Below are 23,219 nucleotides of genomic sequence, written 5' to 3' on the forward strand. Positions count from 1 at the left end.
TTTCTTTTCATGGCCCTTTAGCTGATAAATGCTTCAGTGTGTTTAGCAGCAATTTGCTAGCTTTGTGTGTTGTTTGGTGTTTATCCAGGATTTTTCTCTAAAGATATTTGTCTGTTACAGCTGAAAAACATGACCTATTGCAAAAGATAACTAAAAGAATGAGATAAAAGTTGCTAAAACCTCCAAAGAGTAAACTGTTTGAGCTTTATTGGACAGTTAGTGGCTAATATGGCTAGCAGGTCAGTAATATAAATTCAGTTTGTAGTATTTAAAGAAGATTTTCAAGTATTTGAGAATAAAGTAAACCAAACTAAAACAATGAGATCAAAGTAAGCGGAAAGCTCCAGACAAGAATGGGAGCAACAGAGCTGGACGATAATTACATTTATTTGAGCTATTTGAGTGTTATTGAACAGTTAACTGCTAATATGGGCAGCAAGTGAGCAGTTTATGTTCAGTTTTTGATATTTAGAGATGACTTTTGATCATTTTTATGAGTTTTGATGAATGTATGTTTGGTTTTCATCTTTTGTTGTAGTTTTTACTCTTGAGGGAAATGTGTTATTTGTATTTTAATTGCCACAGTTACAAAAAAACCTCACTATAGCAAACCAAAACTAAAAGAATGAAATGGAAGTTGCTTAAAAACACTACTGAGCTGTATGATTATTACATATATGTGAGCTATTTTGGCTGCAAATGCTGCTAAAAAAATCTTTCCTTGGGCTGAATTTTCCATAGACTCATTATACATTATGTCTTATTCCTACTTTTGCTTCTTTGTCATTCACATTGCACTTTGAACCACACTTAAATGTGACATTAAGACGTGTTAGGCGTCTATATTATAAATGTCAGCGTTACCTTTATAGGCATCAGCTATGCATTGAAATTATTTCCCATTTGCTGTGTTTTCTGCCAGTATTAATGTCCCTGACAACCTTTTTCCAGGAAAATATCTATCATAAATGGTCCCTACTGGTTGCGATGAGAAGCTCAGACTTTAATTTCTGAGGCAAAGCAGCCAAAACCCAGAAATCGTTAGCAATGCTTTAATATCAGGCCCAGTGGGAGCACAAGCGTTGGCTTCAATTTTATGCCCAAAACTCCCCATGAGCCTGTTTATAGTGATTCAGGAGCTTCGGGTGGGCTGCAGAGAATGCACGGAGACACATGTGGACCTTTTTAAGATCTCCATCATGCTGCAGCACAGGACGACGTGGCGTTTACCAACATGCAAAATGCTTCGGCCAGCATCTTTCCTCCTGTTGTGGTGCGCTGCTGGTAATTAGGCTGCTGTTGTTGCTTCTGTCACTGCTCATTTTCTACTCTACTGAGGCCGAGGGAAGAAAAAGGCTAAAACAATATTGCCTCGGCCATAAAATCCAGTATAATTATGCTTGGTTTTATGTGCCCTAGGGAGTCCAGAATTCCCTTACATGACAAGAAGTAAATTGCCAGCTTTAAATCAAGTGCAGCTTCGGAGTACCTTGGTACAAAATGATGCGATTCAGGTGGTGATGTGGAGTTTGTAGTGTTGAAGCAGCGCACCTGATTTCTTCAAACAGAAAGAAACTAGAAAAGCACTCAGAGCACAGTACTCCACCAAGGCCGTCCATTCCTCCATATGGCATTGTCAGAAATCCAGCATTTTTATTCAATTCAATTCAGTTTTATTTATATAGCGCCAATTACAGTCAAATTGTCTCAAGACGCTTTACAGAACCCATATGCCCATTTTTTAGAAATGCAGCAATTGTTTATTAGTTATTGATGATCAGAAATCACAGCAACATAGAATGTCCATTTAATATAGATGTACCCACCAACAAAATGACCTTGCTCTGAGCACAGGTGTGTGTTCTGCATGTGTACGTTATGTACGGATACCGGATCACGTGACCTAAATATGTAGCAGGTGGCAGGAATTGATGGGACTCAGAAACACCCCCACAATTTAATCAGTTGTTCCTTGGATCATTTCTGATGGATAAGTCCTGATAAGTCCTCAGTGGTGGATTTGTAGTAGGATCACAATCATGTGATCATCAGCAGGCAGCTGATGTAGTGTGCACTTGTTGTCATGGTTACAGTGATGGGTGCCACTATCTCACAGTGATACAGAAATCTTTAACAAATCTGTGGATCCAGACTATAAGCTGCATCACTGCCAGAATCTAATCACTTAGTCCTTGTGTCATTTCTGATCTTCCCTGGAAATTTCATCTAAATCTGTTAGTCCGTTCTTGATTAATGTTGCACACAGACAGACAGACAGACAGACAGACAGACAGACAGACAGACAGACAGACAGACAGACGCCGATCGTCACATAACTCCACTGCGTTCCTTGGCAGAGTAATGATGTGAAAATAGAGCGCTATTCTGTGAAATGAGATTTCAGCCAGGAGAGATTTGTGGCTTTTAGCGGCTTTTGGTCACCCATTGTTTCGTTGGATTAATAGAAGATGTGCATCAAGCTGTTCTGTGTTTTGTACAAAGAAATGTGGTTTATTTGCTGAGCAGCCAGAATAGAGAAACACCTGATCAGCATCATGTTCCACACATCACTAAAATGATTAACACAAGAGACCAGTAACATCCCGGTGTTAAAGCTTCTTGAGCAGATGTTAACAGCCTGGAGGAACAGGCAGCACTTGGCCATTGATGGATGAACCTGTTTTTGCAGCATGTTTTCTATCTAATGTGTTATTATTGGCCTCATGGAGCATTTCCACTCAGCCCATTTGTGAACAGTGCAGCTGGTGATTAAAACTGGATTCGTTTATAGATGCAAGTGTCTGGCAAGCAGCAGTTATTTCAGGTTCAGCAGGTTGTAAGTAATATTGTAAATGTAGTGATTGAATGTTTAGCTCAGGTGTTCCAGGGTAGCTGCATATCATTTTATATGCAAATTATGCTGCCGTAGTCTTTGAGTTCTGAATAATATCGCTAATATCTGACAAGTTTTTTGACACATCTCTGCACTTTTGATGATTTTAGTTTTTTTGTGCGCTAATCCCTGGGAAACTGCCTGGGTGACCCCAGACCTTTGAGTGCAGGACACCACTGCCAATGTTTACGCTTCGTTGTCCCGTCATTAAAGGAGGTCACATCTTGCGCCTCCATATTCTCCTCAACAGCATGCATGACTTCATCATCAGTAGGAAAATGGCGACCATGCAAGAGAGACTCCTGGAGCAACATCACACCTGCTTTCCTCTCCTTTATTATTTGATTGTCTCCAACATTTGAGTATTCGTAGTCAGTGATAGAAGGATTTATAGTTAACAGTTATGCCCAAAATTGGAGTTACACCTCTTGTTTTCAGATGAGGCCGAGAACTTTTAGAACTGTCCTCGTATATCAACAGTATTCACAGCTGAAGTAAAAGTGGTCCAAAGAAACTCTTAAGTGTTTTTGTTTCCTGCTAACTAGCTGTGCAGCACATGCTAATCAAACAGCTAGCAGGGTTGATGAACCACAGTTTACTTGAAGAATTCTTTTGTAGTCGGCACAGACAGACTGCACTGTGTTCAAAGACTTTAAAGCACAAATAGCCTACGAACATGTATAATTATTGCTCAGCTTTTCTTTTTTGGAGCTCTGTCATAACTTCTACATGTTTCCTGGTCCGGTGCTGCTCTGTGGCCTTGTGGTTGGGAACGAATACCATCCACAGTGTCATCTGTTCTTCCACCCTCAACGTTCACGACCACAGTGGGTTAAAACTGTCATTCCTTGTTATGGTTTAAGCCGCTCGACGTTCTGTCCGTCTGTCAGGTGTCGTCTCCCTCGTGGAAAACGCTTTGACGAGGCGTCTTGTTTCCTGTTTGCTGAACTGCTGTGAGGTTCCTGCAGCAGCAGTCAGAGTGATGCTCCAACGTTTTCCCCCGTCGCTTATAATCCCGACTTTTTCACAGTCAGTTAGATAACGCTGTTGTCTGCTATCTTGCTCACATGGGGAGAGTGTGGAAATAACTGTGTGGCATGTGTGTCTGCTCGTGTTGCAGCATGTGGAAATGGATTGAAAAGTTGCAGAAGCATGACAGAAAGACGGTTTAGCGGTTCTGACATCACTGTGGACCTGGGATCACCTTCCTGACTTAAACACCAGCTGCCTCTTTGCTGATTAATGTTCATTTCTCATCCTTAAACTCTCACTTCTAAGTGCAGCATCTGCACTAAGTTCAAACTTAATTTAAAGTCCCACTCTTTAGTCTTTAAAAATAACTTTTTCCTTCTCATCTCCTACAAACTTTCACTGACATACACTACCATTCAAATGTTTGGGGTCACCCAGACGATTCCATGTTTTCCATTAAACTCCCACTTTTATCCATGTGCTAACATAACTGCACAAGGGTTTTCTAATCATCAATGAGCCTTTCAACACCATTAGCTAACACAATGTAGCATTAGAACACAGGAGTGATGGTTGCTGGAAATGTTCCTCTGTACCTCTATGGAGATATTCCATTAAACATCAGCTGTTTCCAGCTAGAATAGTCATCCAAAGTTGTTTAAATCAATCCAACTGGACTTTAAGAAGGTTCCTTGAAGACGTTTCACCTCTCATCCAAGAGGCTTCTTCAGTTCTGGTGGTGGTTGATGTTGCCTCAGCTTATAACCCCTGTGAGGTGTGGTCAGTGTTATTCACATTCCGACGACCATTGCCAAGGCCCACCTGGCTCCTCAACGATGGTCGTTGGGAGCCAGGGAGTGACAAAGGGGGTCATTGAAATGTGAGTTTCACCGAGCCCTCATATGCTAACAGTGGTCGTTAGCATGAGCCACCTCACCTGAGTCATTCTGCTGAGTAGTTCTTTTGGGGAGTTTTGAAAGGACCTGATTGTAAAATGGTGAAAGATGATGTTGCAGACCACCCCCCCTGTTCAGAGATGGCTTCTCCACTTTGACATGGATGGCTTCTTTCACACCTCTCTCAAACCATCTGTCCTCCCTGTCCAAAATCTGAACATTGGTGTCCTGAAAAGAGTGTCCCTCTTCCTTGAGGTGAAGGAAGACCGCCGAATCCTGTCCTGAGGAACTGGCTCTTCTGTGTTGAGCCATATGCTTGTTAAGTGACTGTTTGGTTTCCCCTATGTAGAGATCTGAGCATTCCTCGCTGCATTTAACTGCATACACCAGGTTGTTCTTCTGACTGTGTGGTGTGGGGTCTTTTGGGTGGACCAGTCTTTGTCTGAGTGTGTTATTTGGCTTAAAAAAGACAGGGATCTGGTGTTTGTTGAAGATCCTCCTCAGTTTTTCAGACAGTCCAGACACATACGAATTCCGTATGTGCCTGGACCACACCTCACAGAGGTTATAAGCCGAGGCAACATCAACCACCACCAGAACTGAAGAAGCCTCTTGGATGAGAGGTGAAACGTCTTCAAGGAACCTTCTTAAAGTCCAGTTGGATTGATTTAAACAACTTTGCATAACCATGACCTGGATGAATGAGAAACTACACGGACAGCTAGAATAGTCATTTACCACATTAACTATATTAAGATTAACTTAACATTTTCTTCATTGAATGAAACTGCTTTTCTTTCAAAAATAAGGGCATTTTTTTAAGTGACCCCAAACCTTTGAGGGGATTTAGATGTTTCCTTTTTACCGCTTCAATCAGAAAACACCATCAAGAGCAAGAAAAAAGTCAGTTTTTACCACGTTTTTCACCCCAAAATCTCAAAATTGACCAGTGCATGAGCAACATGCTCTTACCTTTAATGTCTCGTCTTAATTATACATATTATTTTCACATATATGCACACTATAATTCACAAATTTGCTTTAAAAATGTCATTTGTATTAACAGTTTTTTGCCACATTGGAACCAGATGAGCAGAATCTCTTCATTAATGACCTGAACTAGTGTATGATTTTGTTTTGTATTACAAATTCTCATCAATTCGATGGATTTAATGTTGTTGTCATTGAAAAAAAACTGCTTTTCTTTCAAAAATAAGGACATTTCTAAGTGAGCCCAAACTTTTGAACAGTGGTGTAATTTCCAGCCACTTTAACAAAACAAACGCAAAAGATAAAAAAAAAGAAAAAATAATGCAGTTCCCTTGATCTATTTGTCCCACTTTGTTTTACGACTTACTAGTTTTGCCACATGAGACAAATTGGAGTAGATTTTATGCAAATTCCTGCCCTCAATCTTGATGAGCATTTCTCTATCTTTCAAACACACAGTGCAGTAAATAGGCCAATCCTGTAGCCGCGCTATGTTGCAGAAACAGATAAAAGGATTATAAACCGTATTCTAATGCAAGATGCTGCTTATTGATGCTGTAATATTGCATGTTTGTTGATTGTTTTCCCATAAATGAGAACGTCGCACGCTTCTCGTGTCAGATTTACAACTATGGTACATTCTTAGAAATATTGTGGGGAAAGAACAATAAAAATATGATGTAACAGTTTGCATCAGCCTTACTTCTAATAAAATTCTGTTCCACCAGCAAACCATATGAGTTGGTCGAATTAGCATTTCCTCTATAATTAAAGTTATTGTTATTTAACATCTACTTAATGATTGGGAGTGTAAACATGACATTTTTACATCTATTTTTCATAAAAACTATAACAATAATCCAACTATTATTTCCATGTTATGTAAATTATCTATTTTTGCAAATTTAAAAAAATTACGTTGATCCAATGTTAAGTAGGTAGTGGTGAGTGCTTGAAATCCTGACACCAAGGTGAAGAATTTATTTATGTTAATTAGTCCCAAATTTCATTAAATAACCTCAGTTTAAAGTTGGTTTTAAATCAGCTAAGATCAGATGAGATATGACAGAATAAGAAAAGATAAAACTTTATTAATCCCAAGGGTAATTCTTTCTAGTGCTGAAATACGAGTTTAAATCACACACGTTAGGTTGATGCAATTGCCAGCATTATTATGTCAATCCAACCCATCAAAGTAATGTTTATACCTGGAAAAGGAAGTTTATTTAAATCATTAATTTCTTTTTTAGATATTTTTATACTTATTTTAGACATGCCACAAAACCACAATGGCAAACAAACAAACAAACAGACTAAACAAAAAAAGTCACACAAAGTGGAAAAAAAACCTAATTCTAAAACAATTGCAAACAAAATGTCCTTACATCTCATATCTTACTGTTTCCTGTTTGGTTCAAACTCTCTTCTTATTTACATCCTAAAAAACCCCAAGATTGGTTCCAAACCGGGCTGCACAGTGGTGTAGTGGTTAGCACTTTCACCTTGCAGCTAGAAGGTCTCTGGTTCACGTCCCGGCTTTCCCGGGATCTTTCTGCATGGAGTTTGCATGTTCTCCCTGTGCATGCGTGGGTTTTCTCCGGGTACTCCGGCTTCCTCCCACAGTCCAAAAATATGCTGAGGTTAATTGATCATTCTAAATTGCCCGTAGGTGTGAATGTGAGAGTGATTGTTTGTCTCTGTATGTAGCCCTGTGACAGACTGGTGACCTGTCTAGGGTGTCCCCTGCCTTCACCTGAGTCAGCTGGGATAGACTCCAGCCCCCCCATGACCCTAGTGAGGATTAAGTGGTGTATAGATGATGGATGGATGGTTCCAAATCTGCCTCTTTTGATTACTAATAATAGGTATTGCCTCTAATAAAACCCGTATCGGTTCATCTCTGGTCTTCACATTACTATATGAAGCGCTATGAGATGACACATTTATGTGCGGTACTAATAGAATCCTTATGTTGTAGGTGTGCAGTTAATTAAGTGTACGTATGTGCTTCATCAGAGAAGAAGCTTTTCCCTTTATGTTTATTTAAATATAAATATCCCCCAGGTTTTAGAATGCACATTGTGTCCTGCTGCGGTGTATCCGTGTCCCTCTAATGTTTCTTGGGGTGTGAACATTAATGCCGTCACAGTAGATTTCCACTCCAGGCTGATGGCGAGTTGCCCGTCGCCTACCTCGGAGCCATTTTTAGCCTGCGGCAGCTCTGGCTGGCCTCGTTGCCACCTTACCGCTTGGTGCCACGTGTGGGCCGGAGCTGCCCGGGGGCCTCCAGGGCCGCTGCTGCTGCCTGGTGTGGCTCCCCTGGGGCCGGGCCGTGGGCCAGGACGGGGTGAGGCGTACGGAGGTGGGGGCTCGCCGCCGGCCGAAGCACACTAGCGGTCTTAAGGAGCGCTGCTGAGGGGAAGTCCTGTCGTTTGAAGTAGGGACCTCAGAAAGCCTGTTTACTCAGGAGGGAGAGGCGGTGGGCTCGCACAAGAATGCCTGTGTCACGACGGGAGCGGCGGAGAGCAGGAATGTGCTCCACAATCCCAACACTGTCGGAGCCGGGCCACGGCTGAGGTGGCAGCCATTTCTTCCTATTTATTTTAGCTCCCTCTCCACTCAATCACTGGGCCTGTCTGCGGCCCGAAAGCATCCCTGGAAAAATGAAAAATGACCTGTGCTTTTATTTATGGCTCGAGATTTCCAAGTATTTGCAGGCGCAGTATCTTCACCAGTGTGGATGAAATATAAAAACCTTAACTTTAATCATTTATTTATTTATTTAGTGTAAAGTTCACAGAGTGCCGAGGAGCTTCTTTCAAGAGCTTTACTTTTCATACACACTAAATAAGTTCTGCTCGGTTTTTATTCAGATAACCTGACCAGGTGAGAGCATCTTCTGAGAGCTCTGAGCCCCCACATTGAATGGGTATAATTCATCAGATAATTCATGTGATCCTAAAGAGGTTATTTCCTGTCAACGTGTCCATCAGGATTTGTTTTGACTCACCACGCTGCCAAATTTTCTGACGCGGCATGATGACGGCTCTCTGAAGACGTCTCTAAAACACAAGCTGCTGCTGTAAAATCCAACATCAAACTGTTTTCCAACTCAGGCAGCATGAACCTACATGAACCCATTTTTTTTAGTTACATGCCCATGCTGGGCACCCAGACAGCTCAACTGGTTGAGCAGGCGACCCATAAACGGGCTGGATTCCCTGATGAAGCAGCCTGGGTTTGATTCCAGCTCACAGCCCTTTGCTGCAGGGTTTCCCATTTCATTCTTCTACCCGACTTTCCTGCCTGCCTCTCAGCTTGACCTGTCAAATAAAGCCAAAAAGGCCCTGCTGTTTCACTGGTAGAGGTTTATATTCATTTCTCCACCAAGGAACATCGGAGTTATGTGATGATCAGTGTACGTTTGTCTGTGAATCCGTCTGTCTGTTAGCAACATTACTCAAAAACATACTAGCAGATTTGGATGAAATTTTCAGGGCAGGTCAGCAATGACACCAGGACCAAGTGATCAGATTCTGGCAGTGATGCAGCTTATAGTCTGGATCCACAGATTTGTTAAAGATTTCTGTATCATTGCCAGATAGCGGCACAGCATCACTGTAACCATGACAACAAGTGAACACTACATCAGCTGCCTGCTGATGATCACATGATTGTGATCCTACTACAAATGTTATCCGACTACTCCGACTTATCCATTGGAAATGATGCCACATTGTGAGCAGCCTTGGTGGAGGACTGCGCTCTCTGAGTGCTTTTCTTATTTAAGTTTGTGCATGCCATGGAAAATCAATGCCCTAAATACATTTCCGTCTGTGAAAGTTGCATATTTAGAAGTGTTTTTCACATGAAAATAATCCCTTCATGCCTTAAATTGCTTAGTTTCATCTGCTTGAGCAGCTCCAGCACACCAGCTCACCTACAAGTGTGATCAAACACTGTAAAAGTACTCTACGCTATACGATGACTGCTGTAAAAGAAATACTGTGACCTGAAGACAAGTCACAACATAGAAGAGCCCCTCTGTGGTCAAATAAGTATATGAGGCTCAGTGGGTAGAGTGGTCGTCTAGTAACCAGAGGGTTGCCAGTTCGATCCCTGGTCTGGAGAGCTCATGTCCAGGTGTCCCTGAGCAAGACACCGAACCCCTAACTGCACAGTTAATTTTTATTTTCCCAATCCAAATTGTTATTTTGAATTAGAATTAAAATATAATGTATGAGAAAAAGCCAGGTGAATACTTACGTAGTGTAGAAAATCCTGGCTTGAATCTGTAATTGTTGAAAATTTTAATGCTACAGAATCATTCACTTTAACTGTTTGATTTTGTGTATTCCACAGAACATTTCCCTTGATAAAAGTTACATATTTAGAAGTGTGTTTTTTCCAAAAAATAATCCCTTCATGCCTTTAAATTGCTTAGTTTCTCCTGCGAGAGCAGCTCCAGTCTGCTCAAACTCTGTAAAACTGTTCTGACTGTACATGACAGCATGTTGTAATATTGGAGTAACTCATGTATTAACAGGAAACTGATTCTGAAGATTAATGACACTGAAAGTCCCACCCTGCAAGATGACAGCATTTGGTTCTTTAGGTTTGTTGTACATGAAATTGAAAAGTCTAAATTCATGTTTTTGAACCTGGTGCACTGCGGTTTTAAGGTGGAAATGCTCAGCTATGAGGTTGAATGCTTATTTTGTGCTTTATTTACCTTATAGCCTATAAAAAATCACCGTATGGACATGTGAATACGGTAAAAAAAAAAAAAAAAAAAAGATTTTCACCAAAGAAAGTTTTTAAGAGTAGAAAGATACGTATTTTTTATTCTTTTAGGATTAAAATAAATCGGTCTGGACACTTTCTCTTCTGCAGAGGATGAAAGGCGTGACCTCAGAAAACAATCTCCTTTTGCCTGAAAGCATTTGTGAAACATTTGTTGGGAGTGCACAGAGAGGACGCTCCTTTCAATCAGTTTAAAGCCATATCAAATGAGAATAAAAACGAGCCAAATACAAAACCAACAACAACAATGACAAAAAGTCCCAATTCTCCACAGTGGTTGAAACCAAATGAAACAGACTGGAGGCTTTAACCACAGCCTGATGATCTGTTCACATCGCTGCCAAGATTCTTCCTGCCAGCTTTTGAACCTGTTCCTCTCCTCCAGGCTGCGACTAGGAAGTCAATCTGCTGCTCAAGAAAAAATGCCCCTCTCAAAATGAGAAAAAAAAACTTATTTCAAGGAACTTTTACCTTGAAATAAGTGAAAAACTCTGCCAATAGAACAAGTGAAAAATGGCTTGGTAAGATTTCTTGAAATAAGATATGATATTTAGAATATTGAGATCTTAAAATTAGCTGGGAAAACTTATTTTAAACTATATTTTACCAGGATTGTCAAGCTTATGTGTCTTAAAATAAGCCAGACGCTTAAAAAATAGTAATTTTTCACTCAAAAATAGATTTTTGCTTTCACGTAGCCTCTTAATTTGAGATTTATTGAACTTATTTTGAGTTTTCTTGTAAAATACAACTCAAAACAAGATAATTTCAAGGTTGTTTGGCTTAACAAGATATTTAAGATCCGTTGTCTTAAAACAAGTCCCTCCATCTGCTGAAATGTCTCTTGTTAAGTGAATTTATCTTGAATCAAGTGGGATGAGACATTTGGACTAAAAATAAGACAAATAGACTTGGTAAGATTTAGAGGTTTTGCAGTGTGAGGCTCCAGTTTGGAAAATTCAACGTGAAAAGCAGCAGTGTGTGGAGGAGGGGACGTCTGCGGTGTCTGTGTGGGGACATCAGAGGACGAGACCAGATGAAGGATTTTAAATCAGCGCTGCTCCCTGAGAGGTTTCTGCACTGGGTTCAGATAAGCAGCATTAGGGGGACGTTAAGTCCTGGCGGTCTGTTCCATCAGAAACGGGAGCTTTAGCGTTTCCACGGTGTCGTTCAGCAGATAGGAGGGAGAGCAGGGCAGAGCCAGCGCTGTCAAGTCACATAATTCACTTCATCTTCATATCCAGCCAAGACAGAAACTTGCTTTGAACTCAAATCTGATTTTCCTGTTACGTAACTGCGGAGGATAATCGGTGAGTTTAACCCTCCTGTCGTCCTGCGGATCAAATTGACCTGTTTTAAAGTTTGAAATTGTGGAAGAAATATATATTTTCACGGTGAAATCTTCCACATTTTCAACAATTTTGGGAAATTTTGTAACATTTTTTGGTGCAAAAAAAGAAATGCTAAAAAACAACGTTTATTTAAGAACATTTGGAAAAAAATCAACCAAAATCCAGCGAATTTCGCTGGATACATTTAACGAATCATGAAATGGTGGCTTGATACATTTAATGAGTCTCAGATACATTTAACAAATGTTTGCTACATTTAACGAGTGGTGAAACGAGTGTTTCATACATTTTATGAATTGTGAAATGAGTGCTTGGTGCATTTAATGACTCTCAGATACATATTTAAAAAATGTTAGATACATATAGTGCGTGTTTGATACATTTAACAAGTCTTAAACACAAGTTTTCCAAGTGTTAGACGCATTTTAAGGATTGGTGAAACAACTGTTTAATACATTCAACGAGTGGTACAATGAGTGATACATTTAGTGAGTCTCAGATACATTTCTCAAGCGATAAAAGAGTGTAAGATCAATTTAACGAGTGGTGAAACAAGTGTTTGATACATTTAACAAATCATGAAACGGTGGCTTGGTACATTTAATCAGTCTGAGATACAATTAACAAGTGATAAAAGAGTGTTTGATACATTTAACTAGTGGTGAAATGAGTGTGATACATTTAATGAATCGTAAAACAGGTGTTTAATAAGTTTAACGAGTGACAGAAGAGTGTAAGACACATTTAATGTGTGGTGAAACAAATGTGATACATTTCACGACTCCTGAAACCAGTGTTTGATACATGTAACAAGTCTCAGATACATTTAATGAGTGGTAAAAAGAGTGTAAGATGCATTTAGCAAGTGTTAAACACATTTAGCGAATGTTAAAAACAAGTGTTGGACACATCCCAAGAGTGTTTAACAAGTGTTAAATGAGTGTTAGATGCATCTAACAAGTGTTAAAATGAATGTTAGACACATTAAATTAGAGTCAGATACATTTATCCAGTGCTAGATCCTAACTGCAGACTGCTAGATACCTTCAGCTTTGACGCCTGCTGCTCACTGCTGTTTTGGATTGTACCAGCCGTGTCACTGCAGCTAATATGACCTGTTGAATATCCACATGTAGACACACCAGGATTTGGAAAATTTCATGACCCATTGTGAAATTCCTGAACTTCCAGATGGAACAATCTGTGCCTGAATTTTACCATTACAGCACTTCAGGTGTTATGAAATCCAGCTGGACCTCCATAACTTGGCTTGATGTCTTTTCTTCTGTTTAAATTCCTCTGCTCCATGTCTTACTTTCCTCATGTGCCCTTTGGAGCTGGATTGTAGATAATCACATACGACAGAAAAAAGAAGATTGTTCAGATGGTTGAGTGCTTCGTTTGTACTCATCAAATATCAAATGCATCCAAATACAATCAAGAAAAAAACAGCCTTTAGCAAACACTGTGAGCTCTGGTATCTAAAAAGTCTGTATAATGTGAAGAAGACCTGCAGCTACACGACACACTCACGTTAATATTGATTCAATCTCTTGTACCACGGTGTAGTTTTAGTGTAACAGTGGATCAGCATGGAAGCCCTGCAGCAACCACTGGAGATGGAAACTAAATCGTTGAATTCTGCCGCTTTAACAAATAACTTACCTTTCATCTGTCTTGTTCTCTGTGCAGAACCAGAACTCGATGTTCCTAGAACCCTCGACTCAGTGACCCGGCAGGTCAATGAGACGCTCCACCGCCACCGTCGGGATGCCGGAGAGGACGACTACAACATTGAAATCCTGCTGGGGGTCGATGACTCGGTGGTTCGATTTCATGGCAAGGAGCACGTGCAGAATTACCTCCTCACTCTGATGAACATCGTGAGTCTCACCGACTTGTTTCTACTGCTAACCTTTGCATTATGATCACTTTGAATCTGAGTTTTGTGCTTGTATTGATCTTCGTACTGTACAGCATTTAAGCCAGATGAGTATTTTAGTAGCCATGATAGATAATGGAAATCTGACAGTACAGAGAATTTGGTAGTTGATAGCAGTTCCATTTAAATTCCTCAGTAAACAGTGGGCTTCTTGAACTTTGTGTGTGAAATCTTGACACAAAGAACAAGATTTGGTGTCTCTGGGGCAGCTACGCTACAACAGCAAAAGCATACATAATCAGAAATAGTGGTCCTGTATGCAGCGAAGTCCTCCACATGGACTCCAGCAGACTAGAAGAGTAGCATAACAGTAAAAACTATGTTGGGTGTCTGCAGCATCTGCAAGGGAATCTAATGAGGCTTAACGTCTGTATAATCCCAAAACAGGCAAACAGGTGCAGCATAAGTGAAGTTGAGGCTGGCCATACAAACATCTCTGGGTCATAAACTGTTCTCTGACAGCACCCACCTGTCACCTGTCACTCACCCTTAATTCTGCATAACTTTAAGCCTGAATAGAATTTAACAGCACAGTTGTATAAAAAGTTACCCCCTGTAGAGTTGTCAGGGGCAGGAAAATTAGCTGTAAAGACCAAAACAACATGCTTATTTCTACTGTAAAGTTTCACATTTAAACATAGACAATTCGATGGGGACTGACTCACTTTTAGAGCTTCCTCAAGTGGACAATCAGGGAACTGCAGCCTGATCAGTAATCTGACAGCAAACGTCACGTGGAGCATTTCTACATCAGATACAGCTGCAGCAAGTGTCAAACAGTAACAGAAATACTGTAGAACAACATCTTGATTGCATGTTGTTAATATAAAGTAACACCTGAATCTTGCTCAACTAGAAATCTGTTTACAGAGCTGTAGATATTCCTTCCTTTTCATTCTGGCTTTAGGTTGTTCAACTGTTCATCTGACTCAAATGTAAAATATCTCCATACATACTCGGCCATCTTTAATCTACCCTCTTTTATTTATGTTGTAATTGTCCAGAATCTTCACTAGATATGCCTTTTATTGTACTTTCTGTACCTGTGACCCTATAGACAAACAAGGACTGTCATGTTTTTAGAAATTTGCCTTCAGTTTGGCACCAAAGTATCAGTTTGTACAACATCCCTAGTAGATAATGTGACTTTGTTAGGCATGTTAAACTCTACTGAATGTAAAAAGCTAAACACTTTAGGATGCATCCACACACAGTGTGATGTCTGGCATGTTCCATCAGCTTTAATGACATAATGCAGTTACTTTGATTAGTCCTTATAAAGAAAGCAGATGCATTCTTGAGGACTGCTATTCTTATTGTAAGATGAGTACGTATCTACGAGTGTTTGCCTTGAATGGCCCTGACTTCATTTCTCTTGACATTGTAAAACAGTAATTATTTTGAGAGCTTAGATGAGCGTATAGGAGCTCAGTGGTTCAGTGTAAGTAGAACTTGTGTTTTTGTTTGGTTCCTTTCTTCCCTGTTGTCAAACTGCCCTCTACACTAAACTCTTAAACTCATGGCCATTTATCTTGCCCATAAACTTCAAGCATTGTTGAGTTCAGTCAAAATTTCTGCTTTTTGTCTCTTTTAGCCAAAGCTGTTGGTTTTGCTGAGCATTTATTTCTGGTTGGGTCTTGGTGGTTGCACGCACTCGCTCTGTTTGAAGCTGCCAGCAAAGCAGCTCTGTTCAGCCAAGAAGTGTGTTTATCAGCCAACTGTTTAACACCTCAGTTCATTTAATTCACAAAGGTAGAAGCAAAGCTCCAAATAATTACTTATGTTTTTCTACCAAAACAATGAACTCCACATCCAAGTGAAGGAGGCCTTTAGAAACACCAAAGTTCTTCCAAAGTTCTTCTTTAGTTTATTGGAGTAAAGTTGTCAGTTCCTTTCAGTTTTGAGTTATTTCAGAGCTGAGTCAGATTATTAAGCACTTAGTTCTGTTTCTCAGGGCCAAAAGCAGTTCAGAGGAGGTCACGGTACAGTTAATGTGAACTAGCAGTCCCATATTACTGGTTATGATGTGAATATGTGAGTCATCAGTGTTGCAACAGGCTATTTCCTGTGAGTCTGCTGCTGCAGTTCACTGTTATATTGACTGAAACAGAAAAATTACACAACTGCTGGGACATAAATGAAAAAAAATAGACTGAGTGTCTCATAATTCTGACCTTGGAAACTTGTTTGAGAGCTGTTTTCTTTCCCTGGCAGAAATCCTTCGGTGTGAATTAATGTGCCACTGAATACAAACTAGTGTGTCATGAGATCCCTAGCCGGCATTATCTTACCCTCGGTGTACATCTGTGTTGGATGTAGTCGCACCTCGGCAGGGTAATTTGGTCAACATGCTCTTCATTGGCATTTGAGAATCAATTCAGGCCGTCGTTTGTGTCGAGAGGAAGATTAGAGGCAGCGTTTATTCATTAAGTTGTCACAGATAATACAGAAGAGCCTTGCTAGTGTTGGATGGAATCGGCCACATGTGGACCGTGTCATGTCTGCACATTGAAACATTCCTTTAAAAAAGCATTCTAATGCAGATAAAAGGGCAGGAAAAACACTTTGCATCCATCATTGTCACGCTTTGCTTTTTATTATTCCTTGAACTAACTCTTGAATTCTTGAATTTCCCTCGTGATTAGTAAAGTATCTATCTACGTGTCTATTTGTCTGTCTGACTGTCTATCTGTCTGTCTGTTTGTCCGTCCATCCATCCATCCGTCTGTCCGTCCGTCCGTCCATCCATCCATCCATCCATCCATCCATCCATCCATCCATCCATCCATCCATCCATCCATCCATCCAGTTAGATTTACGAACCATAAGATAACTATTACCTTCAGGTAGATGCTACAGAGACTGTACATTTAAAAGAAACTGTGTTAAATTGCTCTTTGTTCCCACCTGTGTCACTCCATCAACAAACAGCAGCTCAGTCTGATCTCTTGAGGTGTTCGGCCACATATTTGATGGACGTGGTTGATCTCTGTACATGTGTTTCTTTTTTGTTCTACTCTGTTTACACAAAGTCCAATACGTTACTCCCGCTCTTGCTGTCTAATTTAGTTTGATTACTGAGGAAGTATATAATATCAAGTATGGCTTGTCTTATGCTATTTTATCTTGTCTTATCTTGTCTTTTCCTGTCTTGACATCTCATTTCTGTCTTGTTTTACATTGTCCTTTGTTGTCTTGTCTTGAGTTATCTCGTCTTATGCTATCTTATCTTGTTTTGTCTTGTCACATCTTGTCTCATCTTATCCATTTTTTGTCTTGTTTCATCTCCTCTCATGCTGTCTTGTCTTATTTCGTCTTATCTTTTCTTGTCTTCTCTCATCTTATGTTTTCTTTTGTTGTCTTGTCCCTTCTTGTCTTGTCATGTCTCCTCTTATCTCACCTCATGCTATCTTACTTTGTCTTGTCTTGTCTCATTTCATCTCATCTTATTTTATCTCGTCCTGTCCTTTTTTGTCTTACCTTGTCCTTTCTCGTCTGATCTAGTCATATCTCATCTCATCTTGTCTATGCTATCTTGTCTTGTATTATCTCATTTGATCTCATCTTATTCGATCTTTTCTCATCTTATCTCACCTTATCTTATGCTGTCTTGTCCTGTCCGGTCCTTTCTTGTCATCTCTCATATTATCTCGTATCTCGTCTCATCTTAGGCTGTCTTGTCTTGTCTTATCTCACCTTATCTGATCTTATTCTATCCTTTCTCATCTTATCTTATCTTGTCTTATGTTTTCCTTTTCTGCCCTGTCCTTTCTCCTCTTGTCTTGTGTTATCTTGTCCTTTCTCATCTTATCTCATCTCATCTTATGCTATCTTGACTTGTCCTGTCTCGTCTTGTCCTGCATGTCTTTTCTAAAATGATCTTATCTTGTCTAGTCTCATCTGGTCTAATCTTATGCTATCTTGTCTCCTCTCCTCTCATCTCATGTTTTTTCATTTTATCTTGTTTTGTCTTGTTTGACTGGTGATTCTATACATGGCGTGTTTATGTCCCGATACCCATTGATACTGCAGTATATGGACCCTCTCCCATGCAATTATAGATATAATAATATAATATATAATACATTAGATAGATGCCCTGGTCTTGTTAGCCTGAAATAACTTGTTACCAAGGTGGCTGCCGGGCGGTTAGACCTGCCTGGAGGGACTTTGTTGGTGTCTCATAGGAAGCTGCTGTTACTCGGCAACAAGTCAGCAGATGATCAAAGCCTTTCCAAGCCGCTTTGGACGGGTTGGAGATGATAGCATACCACACACCAGCTCTGATGGACACCATGGTTTGCACCATTGTTGTGGGTCAGAAGAATCACACTTGAAACATGAAAAGAATTTGGCAACAAGCAGTCAGAAACCAAAGAAAGAAAGCTAAACGTTGACCAGCGGGTTGTGTTTTCATGCCGGCTCATATTAACCAGCTGTCTGCAGGATTGATCGATTTTATCAGTGGGGTATCAAGTGTGTCAGTGTTTTCTCCTGCTGTTTGTGGATTAAACAAAGGACTGTTTCTGATGATGTTTCCTGTGCAGGTATTACCTCAGAAATGTTTTCCAAAACACTTTTATCAAGCACGTCCAAAGATAATCCTACATGTGTATGTTTAGAAGCCTCCTTTTTTGTCAGTTTTTGTTCTCATTTTCTCTGAAAGTGTAGGAAAAATCAGGGCTTCTCACTGGTTTTATCATCAGTGATACTGCGTTACCATTACAAGCCTCTCAGATGCTGTTTTTATTGTGCACGATGGCCCCATGTTGAGCGCATTCTGTTTGGGAAATGAAAGCAGTTGAGCTAAGAGATGAGATGAATGCTGGATTTAGGAGCTGCATCTGCTGGCTGGATGGAGGCTTTTCTGTTTTGTTTTTTTTTTTTTTATTAGTTTTTTTTTTTTTGGCCTTTTTGTCGGCTTTTTATTAGATAGGCGTAGTGAGAGAGAGAGACAGGAAACAGGGGAGAAGAGTCGGGGGAAGACATGCAGCAAAGGGCCGCGAGCGGGAATCGAACCCGGGCCAGCTGCATCGGGGACCAGCTGCATCGGGGACCAGCCCCTGTACATGGGTCGCCCGCTCAACGCGTTGAGCTATACGGGCGCCGAGGCTTTTCTGTTTAAAACGCTAAAAGCCGGACTGTCTGGAAGGATTTCAGCTGTTTGTTTGTCGATGGCAGCCGGTCTGGACCGATCAGTCATATGTTTCCTGGAGTCTGACGGGAAACAAATGAACTGGAAACAAATCCAAGTTTTAATAATTCATTATTAATCAACGTATGCTATTTGTTTGTTGTTGTTTTTATACAGAAGCTTTGACACGTTTCTGCCAGGGAAAGGTGAAAAATTAGGAGTGATTAAAGTCAAATATGGAGTTTTTCATGAAAGTGCTTGAAATAATGAGACAGTAAGTCAAAATATGAAATGCAAAAAGTGGCTTTTGTCAGAATTTAAATGTAATTCTCATACAGTAAGTTACTCACTGAGTCAAAACTTTGATTTTATATCATAAATTTTACTTAGTGTCTTCAACTCAGCATTCTTTAATAGTAATACTAATATACTGCAGCATTATTTTTATTTATCATCATTTTATATTTGTTATTAGAAATGTTTAGTTAGTATCACATATATGTTTTTTATTCTTTACATTTTCATGTATTCATTTCTTTTCTTTTTACAGGCATAAATAGACCTCAGAGATTGACAATAAATAAAAAAAATCTCTTAATTAACCATTTACTAATTTCTCTATGTAATCATTTATTTATGGAGCAGATCCGTATATCTCAGTTATTATGCTTTTTCTTCTCAATTTTGAGGCAGAAGCTCTCAGTTTTGACCAAATATGTTCACAGTTTGACAGAAATGGTCTTCCATAGTTTGAAACATAAATTAGAACCTTTTATTGTGACCTACTCTATCTATAGTGAATGTGTTTAATTTATCTTCACTATTTTACCATGATATCTCAAAATATTCCAGTACTTTCACCCACATCTCATAACTTTGATTTAGTAAATCAAAAAAATTGAACAGTTTTAGGTCATGTAATTTGTCTTGTGTTACATAATTTGGAATTTTGACTTGATACTGCCTATGAATAAACAATTTCACAAGGACTGAATCATTTTAGGGGGAAATTACTACAATTTTTTTGAAGATTGCAACTATGAATTGATTTACGATATAATTTTTTAAATGCAACGAAATGTAAATGAAACAAACATTTTTGTTGTTTAAATTCACATTTATGTCTATTCATTGATTCAGTCATCAACCAAACATTTTTTGAATTAAAATAGCTCTGCTTATTGTGTCAAATATTGCTATTAATCGTGATTAATTCCTTACAACACCTGTAATTAATTATGTTCCTTTTTTCTAATTGTATCTCACCACTAGTTTAATTATATCATATATTATATTCCAGTTTGACATAGGGACTCACTCATAAGATCTGTAACATTTTCACTTATCTTTTTTCCCTTTTTTTGGCATAAATGGTCTTCCATGGTTTAAATATAGACGATAAATTCAGGACTTCTTGGTTTCCTGAGGTTTTAGGAGCAGATGATGAACACAGCGTCGCGTCCTCTCATATCTCTGTTGTACACAGTGAGTGACAGCATTAGGAAACAGGTGAATCTGAACTCCTGTGAATCGTGTCTTTGCCGTCGTCTCTCTGCTCGGCTGCAGAGGCCGGCGGTGAGGATGTCAGGAGGTTATTGATGGTGTTTTCCAGTAGAGGTCCCTGCTGGCTTCATCTCAACACTGATTACTGTGACTGATAGCAGCAGCAGCAGTCTGTTTATCTGGACCTCTGCTGCACATTCGCTCTATCTGCACACATGTTGCTTTTCCTTCCTTCTTTTCTTGTCTCCTTCTTCACATTTCTCTCACAATGTTCCCTTCTTCCTCTTGTCTTACCGCCTCTCTTTTTCCTTCATTCCTTTCCATTCCTCCTGCTCCTACTATTCTTGTTTTCTCTTTTCTTTTCTTCCGCCTTTATATTTTTCATTCTATCATCTTGTCTTGCCTCCTCTTTCCCTTCTATTCTTGTCTCCTTTTCTCTTCGCCTCCTTCCTTTCTTTCTGTAATCTTTCCAGTTTTGTTTTATCTCCCCTCCTTTGCCTTCTCGTCTTCTTTTATGCTCTTGATTCCTTCCCTTCTCTTCTCAATTCCTCATTCTTCTTGTTTCTTTTAAAATCCTTCTTCTTTCTTCATTTCTTAACTCCACTCCTTTTTCCTTTTCACTCTGTTCCTGTCTTTGCTTTTCTTGCCTCCCTCCTCTTCCCTTCCATCATTCCATCCTTCCTTTCCCCCCTCTCATCTCCTCTCCTTTTCCTTCTTTCGTTCTCTTCTGTTTTCCTTATTTACTCCTGTCTTACGTCCTCTCCTTTTTGTGTCCTTCTCTTTTTCTCGTCACTCTCCTTGTTTCCATTCCTCTTCCCTTCCATGTTTCTTTTCTTTCTTCATGTCTCTTCTCCTTTTCCGTCTTTTCTTCTCTTTCTCCATCACTCTTCTGTTTTATCCTTCTGTTCATCTCATCTTAACTCCCCTCATTTTGCCCTTTCCCTTCTTTTGTCTTCTACTCTTCATTCTTCTCATTTCCTCTCCTCTTTCCCTCTATCCTTCAACTCTTCCTTTCTTTTTCCTCGTCTTCTCTGCTTTTTGTCTTCTCTCTTTCTCTTCTCCCTCTCTCTCCTTGCTTGTTTTTCTCCTATTTCCTCCCTTCCTTCTCTTATCTCGTTTTCATCTCTTCTTCCCATCCATCTATCATTCTTCCTCCTCTTTTTTACCTTTGTTCCTTCCCTCCTCCTTCCTTCTATCCTGTTTTCTCCTCCTGTTTTCTTCTCTTTTCCTTTTGTTTTCATCTCTTCTCGTTTCCTCTCTTCTTTCTTTTCATCCCTGTCTCCTCTCCTTCTCTTCTTTGCTTTTCTCTCCTCTTGTCTTCACTCATCATTACCTCCTTTCCACCAACCTCCTCGTCACTTTTCCACCTCTTTTCTTCTCATCTTTTGCTCTTGTTCTCCCTACGTTTCTTTCCTCTTTTCCTCTTCTTCTCTCCCCTATTTCCAGTGTTCTCCTGTCATGTCTTGTTTTCCAGTAACTCGCAGCTTCTGCTTTATTCTCCATCATCCAGAGAGGAACTTTAATGACCTTGTATGTACGAGCTGAACAGCTTTCAGGGAAACTCTTGTGCCGTACTTTATGTGCTACTGGTCAAGCGTTATGTTCAGTCGTCAGCAAATGAGATGAGAATTAAGTCTCTTCTTTTATTGGCACATCCTTTGCCATTAACCAGAGTCCATTAGCGAGCTTTCAGAGATGAGCAGCTCTGCTTTTTTTGGGGGCAATTTGTTTTAAAAATATCAGCGATTTGAGGAAACTGTCTGTTGTGTTTTCCCTTTTCTCTGTTTGAATTGTGGCTGTTTTTGTCTGTTTGTACGTCTAACATGCAGAGCTGCCCCGTGCACTCAGATCCAGAGTCCAAGTTAATTAAATTCATGCTTCATTCAGTTCCATTAGTGCTGCCTTATTTATGGACTATTTCAGGTTTACTTCAGACTTTAAATGCTTATTTTGTTGTTCTGAGATTTCTTTGCAGTTTTGACAGAGCAAAGAGGATCCGTGCCTCGAAGGTCTCTCATTTCTATTTTTGTGTCGTTCTTCTCCAGTCGTCTTGAATAAAGATTGCGGCCGCTGATCGGTTTCAGTCGCAAAGAAAAACACGGATGAAATTACTTCGCCTGCTTTCATCCATTTGCTTGCTCAGGGTTCCAGAGATCGATAACGGCTTCATGTTTGCTTCAGATTTTTCATGAAATGTGAGGAAAAAGTCATTTCACACTGCCTTGGTCACCATAAAGGATGACAAGTTGTGTCCAGCTCCATCCAGAGATCCATGAATGAAGCCTCTAATATTGGACGTGGTTTTATTTCAGCAACTGTAATTAGATTTTTTAAAAAGATACACATTGTTTATGTGAGTTTAATTGTTTAGATACAAAGTCAGAAAAAAACAATAAAATCTGTGAAGATAGCTTTTTGTTTTTATTTTTACTAATCAGAACTCCACATGGGATTTACCTGCAGTACTGCTTCACCTGTGTGGACCTCTGTTGGTGACATTTAGGTACTGCAGCCACATTTGCATTTAACTGTACACTGAGCTAACAGTAGTTGGTTAGTACATTTGCAACCAGGTTCAGACCAAATATAACAACTTTAGAAAGATGATCATGTTTGGTTTTGGTTATTTGTTAGTAGGTGTATTTTTGTGGTCATTTTTAAAGCTGCATCTTTTACTAGACTAATGCACTGTGTTGAAAGTTAATTTTCTAATGTTTTATACATGATAATGCAG

General features: G+C 39.7%; 1 protein-coding gene across 3 annotated transcripts in view; it reads left to right on the forward strand.

The window, feature by feature from the left end:
• adamts3 (ADAM metallopeptidase with thrombospondin type 1 motif, 3) overlaps nucleotides 1-23,219 on the forward strand; it is a 264,743-nt gene that overhangs the window by 83,808 nt on the left and 157,716 nt on the right. For all 3 annotated transcript variants that reach the window (XM_055011322.1, XM_055011323.1, XM_055011324.1), the window contains exon 5: nucleotides 13,599-13,789. In XM_055011322.1, coding sequence (XP_054867297.1) covers nucleotides 13,599-13,789 — 191 coding nt within the window. The remainder of the gene's footprint in view (nucleotides 1-13,598; nucleotides 13,790-23,219) is intronic.

Source organism: Amphiprion ocellaris, chromosome 6 (assembly GCF_022539595.1).
Source record: "Amphiprion ocellaris isolate individual 3 ecotype Okinawa chromosome 6, ASM2253959v1, whole genome shotgun sequence".
NCBI lineage: Eukaryota > Metazoa > Chordata > Actinopteri > Pomacentridae > Amphiprion > Amphiprion ocellaris.